At 42.0% G+C, this 17,141-nt stretch overlaps 1 protein-coding gene across 2 annotated transcripts in view; it reads right to left on the minus strand.

Moving 5' to 3' along the window:
• Positions 1-3,789: 3,789 nt before the first annotated feature.
• The window catches only part of PRIMPOL (primase and DNA directed polymerase), a 55,426-nt gene continuing 42,074 nt past the window's right edge, over positions 3,790-17,141 (minus strand). Inside the window, exons 8-13 of one of the 2 annotated variants that reach the window (XM_056560109.1) lie at positions 14,211-14,305; positions 11,945-12,034; positions 11,761-11,869; positions 10,244-10,326; positions 6,793-6,839; positions 3,790-4,772 (exon numbers count right to left, since the gene is read on the minus strand). In XM_056560109.1, coding sequence (XP_056416084.1) covers positions 4,473-4,772; positions 6,793-6,839; positions 10,244-10,326; positions 11,761-11,869; positions 11,945-12,034; positions 14,211-14,305 — 724 coding nt within the window. In that variant the 3' untranslated portion in view covers positions 3,790-4,472. The remainder of the gene's footprint in view (positions 4,773-6,792; positions 6,840-10,243; positions 10,327-11,760; positions 11,870-11,944; positions 12,035-14,210; positions 14,306-17,141) is intronic. The other variant, XM_056560108.1, reaches the window with a different exon arrangement.

Genomic DNA, 17,141 nt, shown 5'->3' on the forward strand with positions numbered 1-17,141 from the left:
TACTTTAACATAGTGGTAAAATTTTATGGTAACTTGCATCCTTTCTTGGTGAAAAATCCCAAAATTTTATGAAAAAAAATGAAAATTTTGCATTTTTCTAACTTTGAAGCTCTCTGCTTGTAAGGAAAATGGATATTCAAAATAAAAAAAAATTTGGGTTCACATATACAATATGTCTACTTTATGTTTGCATCATAAAATTTTATGATTTTTTACTTTTGGAAGACACCAGAGGGCTTCAAAGTTCAGCAGCAATTTTCAAATTTTTAACAAAATTTTCAAACTCCCTATTTTTCAGGGACCAGTTCAGGTTTGAAGTGAATTTGAAGGGTCTTCATATTAGAAATACCCCATAAATGACCCCATTATAAAAACTACACCCCCCAAAGTATTCAAAATGACATTCAGTAAGTGTTTTAACCCTTTAGGTGTTTCACAGGAATAGCAGCAAATTGAAGGAGAAAATTCAAAATCTTCATTTTTTACACTCGCATGTTCTTGTAGACCCAATTTTTGAATTTTTGCAAGGGGAAAAAAGGAGAAAATTTTTACTTGCATTTGAAACCCGATTTCTCTCGAGTAAGCACATACCTCATATGTCTATGTAAAGTGTTCGGCGGGCGCAGTAGAGGGCTCAGAAGGGAAGGAGCGACAAATGGTTTTTGGGGGGCATGTCACCTTTAGGAAGCCCCTATGGTGCCAGAACAGCAAAAAAAATAACCACATGGCATACCATTTTGGAAACTAGACTCCTCGGGGAACATAACAAGGGGTAAAGTGAACCTTAATACCCCACACAACTTTTGCATATGTAAAAAAAATAATATTTTTTACCTAAAATGCTTGGTTTCCCAAAAATTTTACATTTTTAAAAAGGGTAATAGCAGAAAATACCCCCAAAAATTTGTAACACAATTTCTCCCGAGTACGGCGATACCCCATATGTGACCCTAAACTGTTGCCTTGAAATACGACAGGGCTCCAAAGCGAAAGAACGCCATGCGCATTTGAGGCCTAAATTAGGGACTTGCATAGGGGTGGACATAGGGGTATTCTACGCCAGTGATTCCCAAACAGGGTGCCTCCAGCTGTTGTAAAACTCCCAGCATGCTTGGACAGTCAGTGGCTGTCTGGCAATACTGCGAGTAGTTGTTTTGCAACAGCTGGAGGCTCCGTTTTGGAAACAGTGGCGTACAATACGTTTTTCATTTTTATTGGGGAGGGGGGCTGTGTAGGGGTATGTGTATATGTAGTGTTTTTTACTTTTTATTTTATTTTGTGTTAGTGTAGTGTAGTGGTTTTAGGGTACAGTCACATGGGCGGGGGTTCACAGTAGTTTCTCGCTGACAGTTTGAGCTGCAGCAGAAAATTTGCCGCAGCTCAAACTTGCAGCCGGATACTTACTGTAAACCTCCGCCCATGTGAGTGTACCCTGTACATTCACATTGGGGGGGGGGACATCCAGCTGTTGCAAAACTACAACTCCCAGCATGTACGGTCTATCAGTACATGCTGGGAGTTGTAGTTTTGCAACAGCTGGATGCACACTGGTTGTGAAACACTGAGTTTGGTAAACTCAGTGTTTTGCAACCAGTGTGCCTTCAGCTGTTGCAAAACTACAACTCCCAGCATGCACTGATAGACCGTACATGCTGGGAGTTGTAGTTATGCAACAGCTGGAGGCATACTACTTTGGCTGGGGATGCTGGGGATTGTAGTTATGTAACAGCTGGAGACACACTGGTTTGCTACTTAACTCAGTGTTTCACAACCAGTGTGCCTTCAGCTGTTGCAAAACTACAACTCTCAGCAGTCACCGACAGCCAACAGGCATGCTGGGAGTTGTAGTTATGCAACCAGCAGATGCACCACTACAACTCCCAGCATGCACTTTAGCTGATTGTGCAAGCTGGGAGTTGTAGTTATACAACAGCTGAAGGTACACTTTTCCATAGAAAAAATGTGCCTCCAGCTGTTGCAAAACTATAAGTCCCAGCATGCTCATAAGGGAATGTTGTGGTGGTCTGCCTCCTGCTGTTGCATAACTACAGCTCCCAGCATGCCCTTTTTGCATGCTGGGAGCTGTTGCTAAGCAACAGCAGGAGGCTGTCACTCAGCTCCAACTGCTGCTCCGGCACACAGGTCAGTCCCTCATCGCCGCCCCCGCTCCTGGGGCCCCGATCCCAACAGGGATGCCGGGGATCGGGGTTCCCAGCTGCCAGGGTCAACTTTCCGCACCCGCTCACGTCCTCCAGAAGAGGGGCGGAGCGGAGCGGGTTGCAGGAGTGACACCCGCAGCAGTTGCCCTGATTGGTCGGGCCACCTCACCCCTGCTGGCTATGGCTGTTCGGGGCCGTCAGAGACTGCCCCGATCAGCCAGTAATTCCGGGTCACCGGGGACCCGATTGACCCGGAATCCGCCGCAGATCGCTGGGCTGAATTGTACAGCGATCTGCGGCCATCGCCGGCATGGGGGGGGGGGGGGAGTCATCATGACCCCCCCTGGGCGATATGCCGCGATGCCTGCTGAACGATTTCACAGGCATCGGGCACCGGCTCCGCTCCAGCTGGCTGCGGGGGGCCGGGAAAGCTCATGACGTTCTCATACGTCATGAGTCCTTAAGGACTCTGAAATGAAGACGTATGAGAACGTCATGAGTCCTTAAGGGGTTAAATGGGTGCTCCGGTGGAAATTTTTTTTTATAGGTCTTTATAAGTCAACTGGTGCCAGAAAGTTAAACAGATTTGTAAATGACTTCTATTAAAAAATCTTTACCCTTCCTGTACTTTTTAGCAGCTGTATGCTACCGAGGAAATTCTGTTCTTTTTGAATTTCTTTTGTGTCTTGTCCACAGTGCTCTCTGCTGACACCTCTGTCCGTGTCAGGAACTGTCCAGAGCAGAAGAGGTTTGCTATGGGGCAGTTCCTGATATGGACATCAGGTGTCAGCAGAGAGCACTGTGGACAAGACAAAAGAAATAAAAAAAGAAGAGAATTTCCTCTGTAGTATACAGCTGCTAAAAAAAAGTAAAGATTTTTTTATAGAAGTAATTTACAATCTTTTCTTTCTGGCACCAGTTCATTGAAAAATAAAAGTTTTCCCCCGGAGTACCCCTTTAAAGGTGAAAATGGGCTACATTTCCCATGATTCCCTGTACGCTGCTGCTCCCCCCGCCCCCTACCCCCCCCCCCCCCCCAAGGAAATCCGGTGTGCCTCCAGCTCTTGTAAAACTACAACTCCCAGCATTCCCTGACAGTCTTTGGGCATGCTGGGAGTTGTAGTTTTGCAACAGCTGGAGGCACACTGATTGGGAAACACTGGCCTAGCCTATTCAGTACATTACAAACAAAGTGCCAACCAGAGTGTCTTCAGCTGTATCAAAACTACAACTCCCAGCATGCCAGGACAGCTTTTGGCTGTCCGGGCATGCTGGTAGTAGTTTTGCAACACCTGGAGGCACCCTGTTTGGGAAACACTGGTTTATGCCCTATAGAGGTGTGGTGAACTACAACCCCAAGGAGACTACAGAGGCAGCATGTTGGTGTTATACCACAGACTGAAGACTCCTGAATGACACATGCTGGGAGTTGTAGTCCCTTTTGTGTGTGTATGCCAGTGTATCCCAACCAAGGCTGAATATATTAGTGTGCTGTGTATAAGGGGGCCGACCCGGGAAAATAGTAGGATGGGTAAAGGGCGGACCAAAAAAAAAAAAAAAAGGAGCCGCCCCAAACCAGCAAGGCATGTGGCATGCTGGGATTTGTAGTTTTCAGCACAGCAATAAAGGAAATAGAAGCAAAGATAGGAAAACAAAGTGGGGGATAAAAAGACAACAGAGAACAGAAATAGAGTTGGCTAAACAACAAGAATAGAAATGAAACAAAACAAATAGGGTAAGTCAAAAACGGAAAAACACGTTGACCACCGGAGTACCCCTTTAAAAAAAATTAAAAAATACAAGCAATTTGCATAAAACATGCGGAAAAAACTTGCCACAAATCCTTCAATAAGCATAAAAAAAAAGAATCATAAATGTAGATTGTTGTGAATTTTCAGCTGCATGTTAAAGTGAGGAGGAAACAAAGTATATTAAAAAGAACGAAAAAAAAAATGTCTTAAGTCCTGCACTTTTTTTGCCACAGAACTGCAACAATTCACTACAATGAAAGGGTAAGGCTACCACATGTGGTTAAAGGTAAGGGCAACTGTGGGGGGGCTGTGCTAGGCTATGAGACTTAAGCTGCTCAGTCTCGCCTCCTTGACACTTGGCTGAGAAATAAAAAGGTGATTTTATAGGTTTGGCCACCACCACCAGCTCTAGGATATGTAGTTAGTTTGGGTTATTGTTAGACTGTTGCTGTACGTGATCTCTCTTTGATAACAGTTTTCACGAACGTAACATCTTTTCCAGACTGTTACGTAAAGCTTTTTGATTAATATTTAGCATAAAATAAAAAAATAAGATAGTTGATCATGTCTCCTCAGCTGTGGGATGTGCCTCAACTGCTTGTAATAAAAGTTCATCTGGTATATCGGTCTCTTCCACATTCCAGTCTTCCCAAGTAAGATTTGTAGCATCCACTAGTTCTGCATCCTCAGCGGCTTCTACAATTGAGGCGTCATCAATGCAAGATTCCCAAACTGTAATGACTTCCTCTGATTGAGAATCCATAGATTTGCCTACAGTCCATTCCTTAGTGAGCACTACTTTTTGTTTGATGTCCTTAATATTACCATTTTCATCCATAGTAAGAAAGCATTCTTCATCTTCCTGTAAGACAATGTTTGAAATTATACAGTATTTCATTTAGTTTCCCTATTCTTTATCATGCTGCACATATGGGGAGATTTATCAAAATCTGTGCAGAGGAAGTGTGGACCAGCTGCCCATAGTGACCAATCAGATTGCTTCTTTAAAAATAAAAGGAGCAATCTGATTGGTTGCTATAATCAACTGGTCCATTTCCTCTGCACAGGTTTATGCTATATCTCCCCAACACAGACTATGGCTGACAAGGGACATTTGAAAATAACTATACACTTTAGTCAAACTATTAACCCCCTTTCTGAGCAACATCAGAAATAACTCTGTAGCTTCTAGACGGTAAAACAGAGTATCCTCCCTGACAAAGCAAATGGGGAAACGTGCATTGGGTAATACGGTGCCCTTGTGGTTGTTCTCATTCTTGTGTATATGTATGTAACTATGGTGTTCAGTGGTTGTATTTTTTGTAGCTCAGGTTTGTCAACTGGTATTTTCTAGAGACTCCTTTGCATTTCCTTTTTTTGTTATACTTATTTTGTTACCAACTTCAAACCACTTTTACTTTATAACTTCTGTATAATCATAGTGCATGTGTTTAGATACAATATAAGCATATATATGCATCTTCTGTGTGGGTATACCAATGTCTGCCTTAATATGTATCATGGATTTAAATAAAGATGAATTGGTTTAATGAAATTTGTTTGCTCTGTGTAATTTTAGGTTATAACCACATGAGAGCTTACAATGCATTCAAAAAAATTTCAAACCCTAGAATTTTATGCAGATTATAAATTTTAGTTTTGAATGTTTGACACTTTACCATGCCATTTATCTTTATTCTCATTAAAGGAGTAGTCCAGTTTCTAAAATGTATCCCCTATTCTTTGGATAAGTGTCAGATCATGGGGTGCAAACTCCTGGGACCTCCTGCAATCTCCAGCCCAGTGCCCCTGCTCTCCTCCTGCACGGAGCAGTGGTCGACACGCCCCCTCCATGCATCTTAGACTCTCCCGTAGAAATGAAAGGAGGGCACCCGCCAATCCCTGCTCTGTGCAGGAGGAGAGCTGGGGCAACAGGTAGGAGATAAAATAAACCCACCATAAACTGGCATAATCATGTTTTTCCCCCATTCCACCCTCAAAATAAAAAACAAACAACAAACAAGCCCTCAGACAGCTATGGCAGAAAAAAATAAAAGCACTCAGTAGTGCACAAGATTCCCGCAGCACTCAGTAGTGCACAAGATTCCCGCAGCACCCAGTAGTGCACAAGATTCCCGCAGCACCCAGTAGTGCACAAGATTCCCGCAGCACCCAGTAGTGCACAAGATTCCCGCAGCACCCAGTAGTGCACAAGATTCCCGCAGCACCCAGTAGTGCACAAGATTCCCGCAGCACCCTGTAGTGCACAAGATTCCCGCAGCACCCTGTAGTGCACAAGATTCCCGCAGCACTCAGTAGTGCACAAGATTCCCGCAGCACTCAGTAGTGCACAAGATTCCCGCAGCACTCAGTAGTGCACAAGATTCCCGCAGCACTAAGTAGTGCACAAGATTCCCGCAGCACCCAGTAGTGCACAAGATTCCCGCAGCACCCAGTAGTGCACAAGATTCCCGCAGCACCCTGTAGTGCACAAGATTCCCGCAGCACCCTGTAGTGCACAAGATTCCCGCAGCACTCAGTAGTGCACAAGATTCCCGCAGCACTCAGTAGTGCACAAGATTCCCGCAGCACTCAGTAGTGCACAAGATTCGCCCAGCACTCAGTAGTGCACAAGATTCCCGCAGCACTAAGTAGTGCACAAGATTCCCGCAGCACTAAGTAGTGCACAAGATTCCCACAGCACTCAGTAGTGCACAAGATTCCCACAGCACTCAGTAGTGCACAAGATTCCCGCAGCACTCAGTAGTGCACAAGATTCCCGCAGCACTCAGTAGTGCACAAGATTCCCGCAGCACTCAGAAAGGATTTATTCTGTTGTAGTAGATTAAAATGTAATGAACAAACCAGAATATCATACTAACCTCTTTAAATATAGATGGGAGACACACTTCCTGAGGCAGAGGATAAACTGGAAATAAAAGAACTAAAACTTATACACAATACAAATAATTTAAAATCAGAAGTGGTGAGATTTTTGTTTGTCTTTAGAACTTTTTTTTCGCTTATATTGGTCCCATGAAATGTTGCACATGCGCCAAAAGTCAGTTTTCACTTTGCTTTGTCGCTTATATGTGCCAAACAAAACAATCCCCCTGCGATATTATGATATGTTGCATGTAAACAAAACCAAAGCAAACACTATTGACTTTAAAAACACACTTTCTAAAGACATCAATGACACCGCCCCCCCCCGAAACCAATGCAACAATATAAATCAATATTTGCATATATAAAGAAAATGCACATCAATTGTATTTGATTATAGTGATACAGGGGGAGATTATCAGAACCTGTTTAGAGGAAAAGTTGACTAGTTGCCCATAGCAACCAATCAGATTGCTTCTTTTATTTCTCAGAGGCCTTTTCGTAATTGAACAAAGCTATTTGGGCAAATGGTCAAAGGGTCAACTTTTCCTTTACACCATTTTTATTAAATCTCAACTTACAAAAAGAAAAAAATTGACACAGAAAAGGTTTTATTCTCAAGAGCATAAAGTTTTTTTTTTTTTTTTTTTTTTTTTTTTTATTACAGGAGCCATGATGGATATGACTGGACTTTTCTGGATCACTTTCCAACTGATCCTCACATAAAAGATGTTCACAACAGACTACACTATTCTGGCAGACAATGAGACAATGAAAAAGTGTGAAAATACCTACATGAAATGGTTATTTAATTCAACATTTAAAATGAGAAATACGGCAAAACATTTTTTATTTCCTCTGTGCCTGGGCTGCAAAAACGTAAAAAAACTAACTTTAAGTCACCTTCCTATGTTCCCCCGTTGGGCCGATATCCGTGTCCCGGTCGTCCAGTGCTGGTCTTCTTCTTGACTCCTACTGTGTTCAGCGTATCGCCGGCCGCAGCGATGTCCCACCTTGGCTGGTGATAGGCTGAACGCACTGTTATGTAAGGAGCCTGGGCCTCGCCTTCTCTCTGCTGCCCAGGCTCCTTACATGAAAGTGCGCTCAGCCTATCATCAGCCGAGGGGGGACATCGCTGCGGCCGGCGATACGCTGAACGCAGTATGAGTCACCGAGCCCAAAAAGAAGACCAGCACTGGAGGACTGGGACGCCGATATCAGTGCAATGGGGGAACGTAGGAAGGGGAGTTGAAGTTTGTTTTTTTTAAGTTTTTGAAGCCCAGGCTCCGGGGAAATGAAAAATGTTTCACCGCATTTCTCCTTTAACTACATTAAATCAGATTGCACTGTAGATTGTATTTCTTTGTAGATTCTTGTTTTCAGGTTGTGTGTGGTATTTCACACATGGCTCCATTTACTTCAATAGAGATGAGCTGCAATGCCACATTCAAACTGAGGATAAGAGTTGCACTGTTTTTGGAAAAAAGCTGCAATGTTTTCAAATTCTGCATAACTCCTCTAAGCACATCACAAATATTTAATCATGGAAACTGCAACATTTTTAATTTTACTTACTATAAAATCCCTTTTTCATTGTAATTATGGGGAGGACACGGCACATTGGTACAGACCCTTGTCAAAAAACCAGCTCACCGCCTTATAGTTGTATGGGGAGGATAATCACGATGGTCAGGGGGCACGGAGTAAGAATCCAAGCCGCATCTTGGCAAGATAGATGAAAAACAAATCCAAAAGTGTGGAACTCCAGCTCCCAAAGGAAAAAATGTAGATAAAAGTCCAAACTTTAATTCATGTCTTTAAAATAAGCAAAAAAATCCATGTGATAAAGAAAAGGTGCGATTAAAAGCTGTGTAGAAACGCGTCGGCATTTCTACCCAGCTTTTAATCTCACCTTTTCTTTATCACATGGATTTTGTTGCTTATTTTAAAGACATGAATAAAAATTTGGACTTTTATCTACATTTTTTCCTTGTCAAAAGAAGGCAACACTAGCCAAAGAAAAGTGTCGGCTTCGCCTAGACAGTCTATACCTCTCCTACCAACATTAAGTTAGCCTGTTTGAACAAAAAACTGTAGAAAAGCACAAAAATTCAGAACACAAACGACTGCCTGAGCCCAGAAAAATAACCTAGCGTGCTTGTTTGTGTTGTTCTTGGTTTAAAGTGCAGGGATTTTACGGTAATAACTAAACTCAGCTTGGGTAAAATAAATAAATGACCCAAAAGAGGGGTTCCATCCCCTTAGACCAGTAGGCCTCTGAGATGGCAGGCCTGATCTAGTGCCCGTTGGTGCAGGAAAGCTCATGAAAAGATCCTCCAGGACCACAAACAGAGTCAGAGCAACTAAACTAAAAGATGCTGTGGCAAGACGTACACAAATTGCTCAGATAATCGCCAGGCGGTGCAGAGCCTGCTTCCAAAGAAGGCAAGGGCAAAAAGAAGGAGCAAAATTTCCACCTCCTCATTGATGTAAAAGGTGGACATTACCTTCGGAAGAAAGGAGGGAGCAGATCACAGAATGGTCTTGTCCTAGTGAACAAACAGGTAAAAGTTGCTGCAGGAAAAAGAGCAGCAGTTCATATGAAAGTGACAGCATAAAAAAAAAAAAAAAAATTCTAGAAAAAGAGCTTTACACAAATATTTTTTAAAGGGGTACTCCACTGGGCAGCGTTCGGAAGTAAATGTTCCGAATGCCGTTTTCGCGCTGTGAGGGTCGGCCACGCCCCTCATGACATCACAGCCACTCCTCATTAATGCAGGTCTATGAGAGGGGGCGTGACAGTGGAGTACCCCTCAAAAGTAAAAAAAAAATTAAATTTACACACATTGGTAGATCTTTGCAGATGGAGGCTTTCGCGCTTTGAGCATTAAGCAAGACAAGCCATAGAAACTAAACGCCTCGGCATCAACTGCAATGTTGTAGAAAGGCAGCTGGCAATAGCGGACCCTGGGAAAAGAGGTGGGGCCAAAGAGCAGGTAAAAGAACAGGTGAATGAGGTCAGTATTACCAGGCCCCGGGAGGCAAATCTGGTGCCAGAACAATGACTGGAACTCCCATAGTCTTGATGCACTTGAGAGTCTGGCAAAAAGGACCTGGGAATGTGGAATGCATACAGTAGAGAGAACTGGACCAGGGAACCACTAGAGCCTGAGGATAGAGAGTTATGGCAATATATGTTGGAGATGCAAAGAGTCCATGTGCAGACTAGGAGGGAGAAAGTAGTGAACTAGGAGATATTGGGTCTAGAGTGGCAGCCCACACTTACGGCTCCTCTGATAAGTTGAAAGAAAAAAATAAAGTGAAAAAAAAAAAAAATGCAGCCGACAGGTCATGTTTGCCACCAACAGACACTAGGTTGAAACCTTTTAACTCATTTAGATTACAATATACAATATTTAAAGTGAGCACTGTCCGAAGGCTACTTACACTTTGACTTAAAGTTCTGTATTCTGCAGACTGGGTCATAGCATTTCTGATACCATATTTCATTCTTCAAATCTACTAGCAACCTTAAAAATGAAATGAAACAGTCAGAAGTGAATAGAAACAAATCCAACATTAATGCACAAGTATGAAAAGCAACCTGCAAATGTATGTATAAGCAGGGCCGGCTCTGCCTATAGGCAAAATAGGCAGCCACCTAGAGCGCCCTCTTAATGGAGGCACCGCTCTGCCCGCCACAAGAAAGTCAAACAGCCACTATATGAAGCATTCGCGCAACCAGCTCAGCCTGCAGCACCAGCATAACCCCCCTCTGATGTGTGTCACCCCAGTAGTAAGTAGATTACATGAGGATGAGATTTGTTATAGTGTGTCACCCCAGTAGTAAGCAAATTACATGAGGAGGAGGAGGAGGTTTGTTACAGTGTGTCACCCCAGTAGTAAGCAAATTACATGAGAAGGAGGTTTGTTATAGTGTGTCACCCCAGTAGTAAGCAAATTACATGAGGAGGAGGAGGAGGTTTGTTACAGTGTGTCACCCCAGTAGTAAGTAGATTACATGAGAAGGAGGTTTGTTATAAGGAGATTACATGAGAAGGAGGTTTGTTACAGTGTGTCACCCCAGTAGTAAGTAGATTACATGAGAAGGAGGTTTGTTACAGTGTGCCATCCCAGTAGTAAGGAGATTACATGAGAAGGAGGTTTGTTATAGTGTGCCATCCCAGTAGTAAGGAGATTACATGAGAAGGAGGTTTGTTATAGTGTGTCACCCCAGTAGTAAGGTGATAACATGATGAGGAGGTTTGTTACAGTGTGTCACCCCAGTAGTAAGGAGATTACATGAGAAGGAGGTTTGTTACAGTGTGTCACCCCAGTAGTAAGGAGATTACATGAGAAGGAGGTTTGTTACAGTGTGTCACCCCAGTAGTAAGGTGATTACATGAGGAGGAGGTTTGTTACAGTGTGTCACCCCAGTAGTAAGGAGATTACATGAGGAGGTTTGTTATAGTGTGTCACCTCAGTAGTAAGCAAATTACATGAGGAGGAGGAGGTTTGTTACAGTGTGTCACCCCAGTAGTAAGGAGATTACATGAGAAGGAGGTTTGTTATAGTGTGTCATCCCAGTAGTAAGGTGATTACATGAGGAGGAGGTTTGTTACAGTGTGTCACCTCAGTATTAAGCAAATTACATGAGGAGGAGGTCTGTTATTGTGTGTCACCCCAGTAGTAAGTATATTGTATGAGGAGGTTTGTTACAGTGTGTCACCCCAGTTTTAAGGTGATTACATGGGGAAGAGGTTTGTTATAGTGTGTCTCCCCAGTAGTAAAGTAGGGTGTGTCAAAGGGCGGGCCAATGGGGGAGTCAAGGGGCGGCAAAATTAGCTTTTGCTTAGGGTGGAAAAATCCTTGCACCAGTCCTGTGTATAAGCACACTTGTATGGTACAGTGGACTAGTGTGATAATACAGAAAATCACCAAGAAGCTGAAAAGTGGATGCTTACATGACATTGTTACTTCTGTGAGCTCGGCCTATGTTTTCACACCAGCGATAATTTACAGTATCATAAACCAGTAATTCCTCAGTGGAAAAATAGTTCCACTGTCTAATACCTACGGAAAAAAAAGTGATAGTTGGCATGATACAAATTAAAATCAGTACATGAAAAAACAAATGTAAGACTATACCTCCATTAAAGCCTTCTCTTGTCACCAAGGAGAGAATGAAATTATCAATTTCTGGGTATGGTGAAAATTCATATCCCTTCATTGTGCGGCCTGAAGAAGTGAAGAAGAAACAACACTGCAAATGGGAAGTTTGAACGTAACACTAAGAAGTAATGTTGCTGAATCATACAGATAAGAAACACCCATTATCACAAACAAAACACTTTGCATTGTGTAGAATAGATTCTGATACGTAACATTTATTCTCTATGGTGCTTCTTAACACTCAGCTCTGTACTTGCACTCGTTTGGGAGCCCCAAAGCGGATAAAAGGTAGACTGGCCACACACGTCCAGTACGCTCAATTTATTTGGGGGGTTGGGGGACAGCTTTCTTCAGTTCTCCTGATCGGTGGGGCATGACTGAAACCTTTAAATATGTTAAAGGGTTTAACAAGGCTCAGGAGGAAAGCGTTTTCAATAAGAAACTAAGAATAGAACTGGAAGGTCCAATCTGTGGGGAATATTTTATTTTTGTTTAGAGTGCTGGGTTCGGCTGGCTGTGGGCGTGATGTCACACCCCACCCCCTCCATTCATGTCTATGGGAGGGGATCTGACGAGTGACCACAGCCACACGCCCTCTCATAGACATGAATAGAGGGGGCGGGGTGTGACATCACAACCTCGGCCACCAGTGCCCAGCGTTCTGAACACAAATGTTCAAAATGCCAGGGTGTTGCCCATAGACAGGGGATAAGATGTCCCTTTAAAGAGTAGTAGATTTGGTTGTTAAATCCACATGAAAGTTTCACTGTCACAGGGACAAGTTTTGATCAGTCTGTGTCTCCGTACAGATCAGAAGAACAAGCCGGGAGCAGTGCACAACATTGCTGTTCACTACCCAGCTGGTAGCATTGACACAGACTGATCAAAATTTTTGACCTGCCAAACGTGATACTGCCCATAAAAGTGAATGTATATGTACCGGGGACAAACATGTCCATGATAAAAAATAAAAAGGTAATAACATAAGGGCAAATTAGATGAGAAAGGCAGTCTTTTTCTGACCATAACCTTCTGTCTTTATGTCCTGTACTGTACAGGTTGGGAATAAGACAGGTATACCATATACAGACTTGAGTTTGCATGCAGCATCCTTCAGATCTGACTACTACAGACACTGTAGCTGGTTTTAAAATATGTAATTTTAAAAGCCCTCCTATTTTAATGAATAAGTAAGCTGAATACAATAAAAAATACCCATAGACAACCCCTTTAAGATGTTGACCGTTATCCAAACTCTAATGCTTTGGACATCTTTGTATGTTACAGATGTGTGAAGGGAACAGCTTTACATTCTTATCTTTCTGTGATGCAGCCCCAGCTTTTTGGCTTGTAATCATTCTTCAGCAGAGAATATATAAAAATGCTCTTATGCATTTCTTCTAGTGCATGTGCTTAAACGTACGCTGTTCTAATGAAGAATTTAAAGCACATAAGTTGTGATATACAAAAAAAACTAAATTGTGTAGCAGCACTACAAATAGTCCCAATAAACGGTGGGTGCCAGTGGTCCAGACCCGATCACGGTCTCCTTAAAGGGGTACTCCCGTGGAATTTTTTTTTTTTTTTTAATCAACTGGTGCCAGAAAGTTAAACAGATTTGTAAATCACTTCTATTAAAAAATATTAATCCTTCCAGTACTTTTTAGGGGCTGTATACTAAAGAGAAATCCAAAAAGAAATGCATTTCCTGTGATGCCCTGACCACAGTGCTCTCTGCTGACCTCTGCTGTCCATTTTAGGAACTGTCCAGAGAAGTATATGTTTGCTATGGGAATTTTCTCATTCTCTGGACAGTTCCTAAAATGGACAGCAGACAGCACTGTGGTCAGGACATCACAGGAAATGTATTTCTTTTTGGATTTCTCTTTAGTATACAGCCCCCTAAAAAGTACTGGAAGGATTAAGATTTTTTAATAGAAGTGATTTACAAACCTCTTTAACTTTCTGGTTTTGTAATAGATATAAACTTATAAATTACTTTATTACTTAAAGGATTACTCAGGGTTAGGGAAATGTATCTCCTATCATAAGGAGTGTTAAATCGCAGGGTGTCCTGGGGGATAAGTATCAGATCTTCGTGCTGTGTCAAAACGCTTCTATTCATGAGGAGAGCCGGGGCGCGGTACGGGAGAACCAAAACAACAAATACGTTTTTATCAGCAATTGAGAATATTTGCAAAACTGTGTGATAAAAAGATGTGAATATTTCTTCGAAAAATACCTGTGATAACTGATGCTGTAGTGCTGGGGCATGATGCTCCATTCTTTTTATTTTCTGTACTCGAACATGTTAGAATTTTTAAAGAATCTGTAAATCTTTAAAGTTGACAGATGATACATTAATTTTGTGTTAAACATATATTCATTTGCTTCAGAATTTCACAATAATAGTAAACAGCAGAAACACGAAAACAAACGTGCAATATTGAATATGCAAGGTCATTAGATCATAAAAAAAATCATGTCAACCAGTTAAAAGAAAACCTGTCACTTTGTTATACAGTATCAGCTAAATCTAACAGCAACAAATAATTTATTATAAACGTTTTCCCACCATGTATAACTGCAGTGCCATACATAAATGGGGAAAACTGACGGTTATACCTGTCCTGTGCCGGATGTAAAATGCTCACAAGAAGTCATTATGGTGGGCACCTTAAACAAGTAGTTATGGTCTTAAAGGGGTATTCTGGCCTTAGATCTCTTATCCCCTTATCCACATAGACATGAATGGAGGGGGCATGGCGTGACCTCTCTGTCTCAGATAACCAGCGTTTCCAAAACTGAAGCAGCACCCGGTACAGAATTCCGGGTGCTGCCTGGAGATGGCAGAGGTGTCAGCAGAGGGACCCCCACATTCAGACATCTCAAAACCTCAATCCCTCCCTTTCAGCTGCTGTATGCTCAACAGGAAGTGCTTTCCTTTTTGAATTTCCTTTCTGCCTGACCACAGTGCTCTCTGCCGACACCTCTGTCCATGTCAGGAACTGTCCAGAGTAGGAACAAATCCCCATAGTAAACCTATGCTGTTCCTGACATGGACAGAGGTGTCAGCAGAGAGCACTGTGGTCAGACAGATAGGAAATTAAAAAAGTAAAGAACTTCCTCTGGAGCATACAGCAGCTGATAAGTTCTGGAAGGATTAAGATTTTATTTTAAAGAAGTAACTTACAAATCTGTTTAACTTTCTGTCATCAGTTGAGTTAAGAAAAAAAAATGTTTTCCAGCAGAGTACCCCTTTAAGGGCTGTAAGGATGCCTATTGAAAAGTCCTTGACATTGAAGGCTCAGCTGCTCAGGCTTTTCACTCTATCTTTGGAATCTTGCACATGCCAAGAAGCGCAGTTATACCTGGTCATGCACATCTCCTCTAACTTCTTCTTGGTCATGGGGCATGCCCAGGGATAGTGGCATTTCTGGGTATATGCAATATTCTGGCAATGGAGCAATGGCTGGGAAATCCCTCCTTAATAGGTGATTACAGCCCTGGCAACAGTGACTACCTGTTGGAGGTGCCCGTTCAAATTCAAGCAATTTCCATATGGTGCGGGGCAGTTATGGATGCCACTGCAGTTAGACAAAAATGAGTGGGAACCTTATCTTACGTGTTGCTGCTTGTTAAATCTACTAAATCTAAGTGGCAGGTTCCACTTATTTACAAGAACTGTAACACACAAAATTACACACAAAATACAGTACTCCAGGTCCCTCCAGCCACAGGATATATGCACAACAATGGGGGAAAAAAGGGACCGTGCTTCATATAAATAATTGAATATCGTTTGTCAATAAATATATTTAATAAATCACTATTTAATAAACATTGCTATCCTATATTCAATTTTTTATCTGAAGCACGGTCTCTTTTTTGCTCTGTCATATATTCAGTCAATAAGAAAATATATTTAAACTGGATACCATTACGCACCATATCAGCCACTGATCTGGCAATTGTCTGAGGAATGGACATTTGTCTTTAGTTTCTGTTGATCTTTGTAGGTTATACAGTTACCCCCCCCCGACCTACGATGGCCCCGACATATGATCAAATAGACATACGATGGCCTCTCAGAGGCCATCGCATGTCGATGTCAGCATCGACATACGATGCTTTTTTATGTCGGGGCCATCGCATTAACTGCTATCCGGCAGCACAAAATGCTTAACCCCTTAAGGACTCAGGGTTTTTCCGTTTTTGTACTTTCGTTTTTTCCTCCTTACCTTTTAAAAATCATAACCCTTTCAATTTTCCACCTAAAAATCCATATTATGGCTTATTTTTTGCGTCGCCAATTCTACTTTGCAGTGACATTAGTCATTTTATCCAAAAATGCACGGCGAAATGGAAAAAAAATAATTGTGCGACAAAATCGAAGAAAAAAAGCCATTTTGTAACTTTTGGGGGCTTCCGTTTCTACGCAGTGCATATTTTGGTAAAAATTACGCCTTATCATTATTCTGTAGGTCCATACGGTTAAAATGATACCCTACTTATATAGGTTTGATTTTGTCGCACTTCTGGAAAAAATCATAACTACATGCAGGAAAATGTATACGTTTAAAAATGTCATCTTCTGACCCCTATAACTTTTTTATTTTTTCACGTACAGGGCGGTATGGGACTCATTTTTTGCGCCAAGATCTGACGTTTTTATCGGTATGATTTTTGTTTTGATCGGACTTTTTGATCACTTTTTATTCATTTTTTAATGGTATAAAAAGTGACCAAAATACGCTTTTTTGGACTTTGGAATTTTTTTTGCGCGTACGCCATTGACCGTGCGGTTTAATTAATGATATATTTTTATAGTTCGGACATTTACGCACGCGGCGATACCACATATGTTTATTTTTTTTTTACACTGTTATTTTTTTTTATGGGAAAAGGGGGGTGATTCAAACTTTTATTAGGGAAGGGGTTAAATGACCTTTATTAACACTTTTTTTAAACATTTTTTTTGCAGTGTTATAGGTCCCATAGGGACCTATAACACTGCACACACTGATCTTTTACACAGATCACAGGCGTGTATTAACACGCCTGTGATCAGTGTTATCGGCGCTTGACTGCTCCTGTCTGGATCTCAGGCACGGAGCAGTCATTCGCCAATCGGACACCGAGGAGGCAGGTAAGGGCCCTCCCGGTGTCCGGT

Source organism: Hyla sarda, chromosome 1, assembly GCF_029499605.1.
Source record: "Hyla sarda isolate aHylSar1 chromosome 1, aHylSar1.hap1, whole genome shotgun sequence".
In the NCBI taxonomy this organism is placed as follows: domain Eukaryota; kingdom Metazoa; phylum Chordata; class Amphibia; order Anura; family Hylidae; genus Hyla; species Hyla sarda.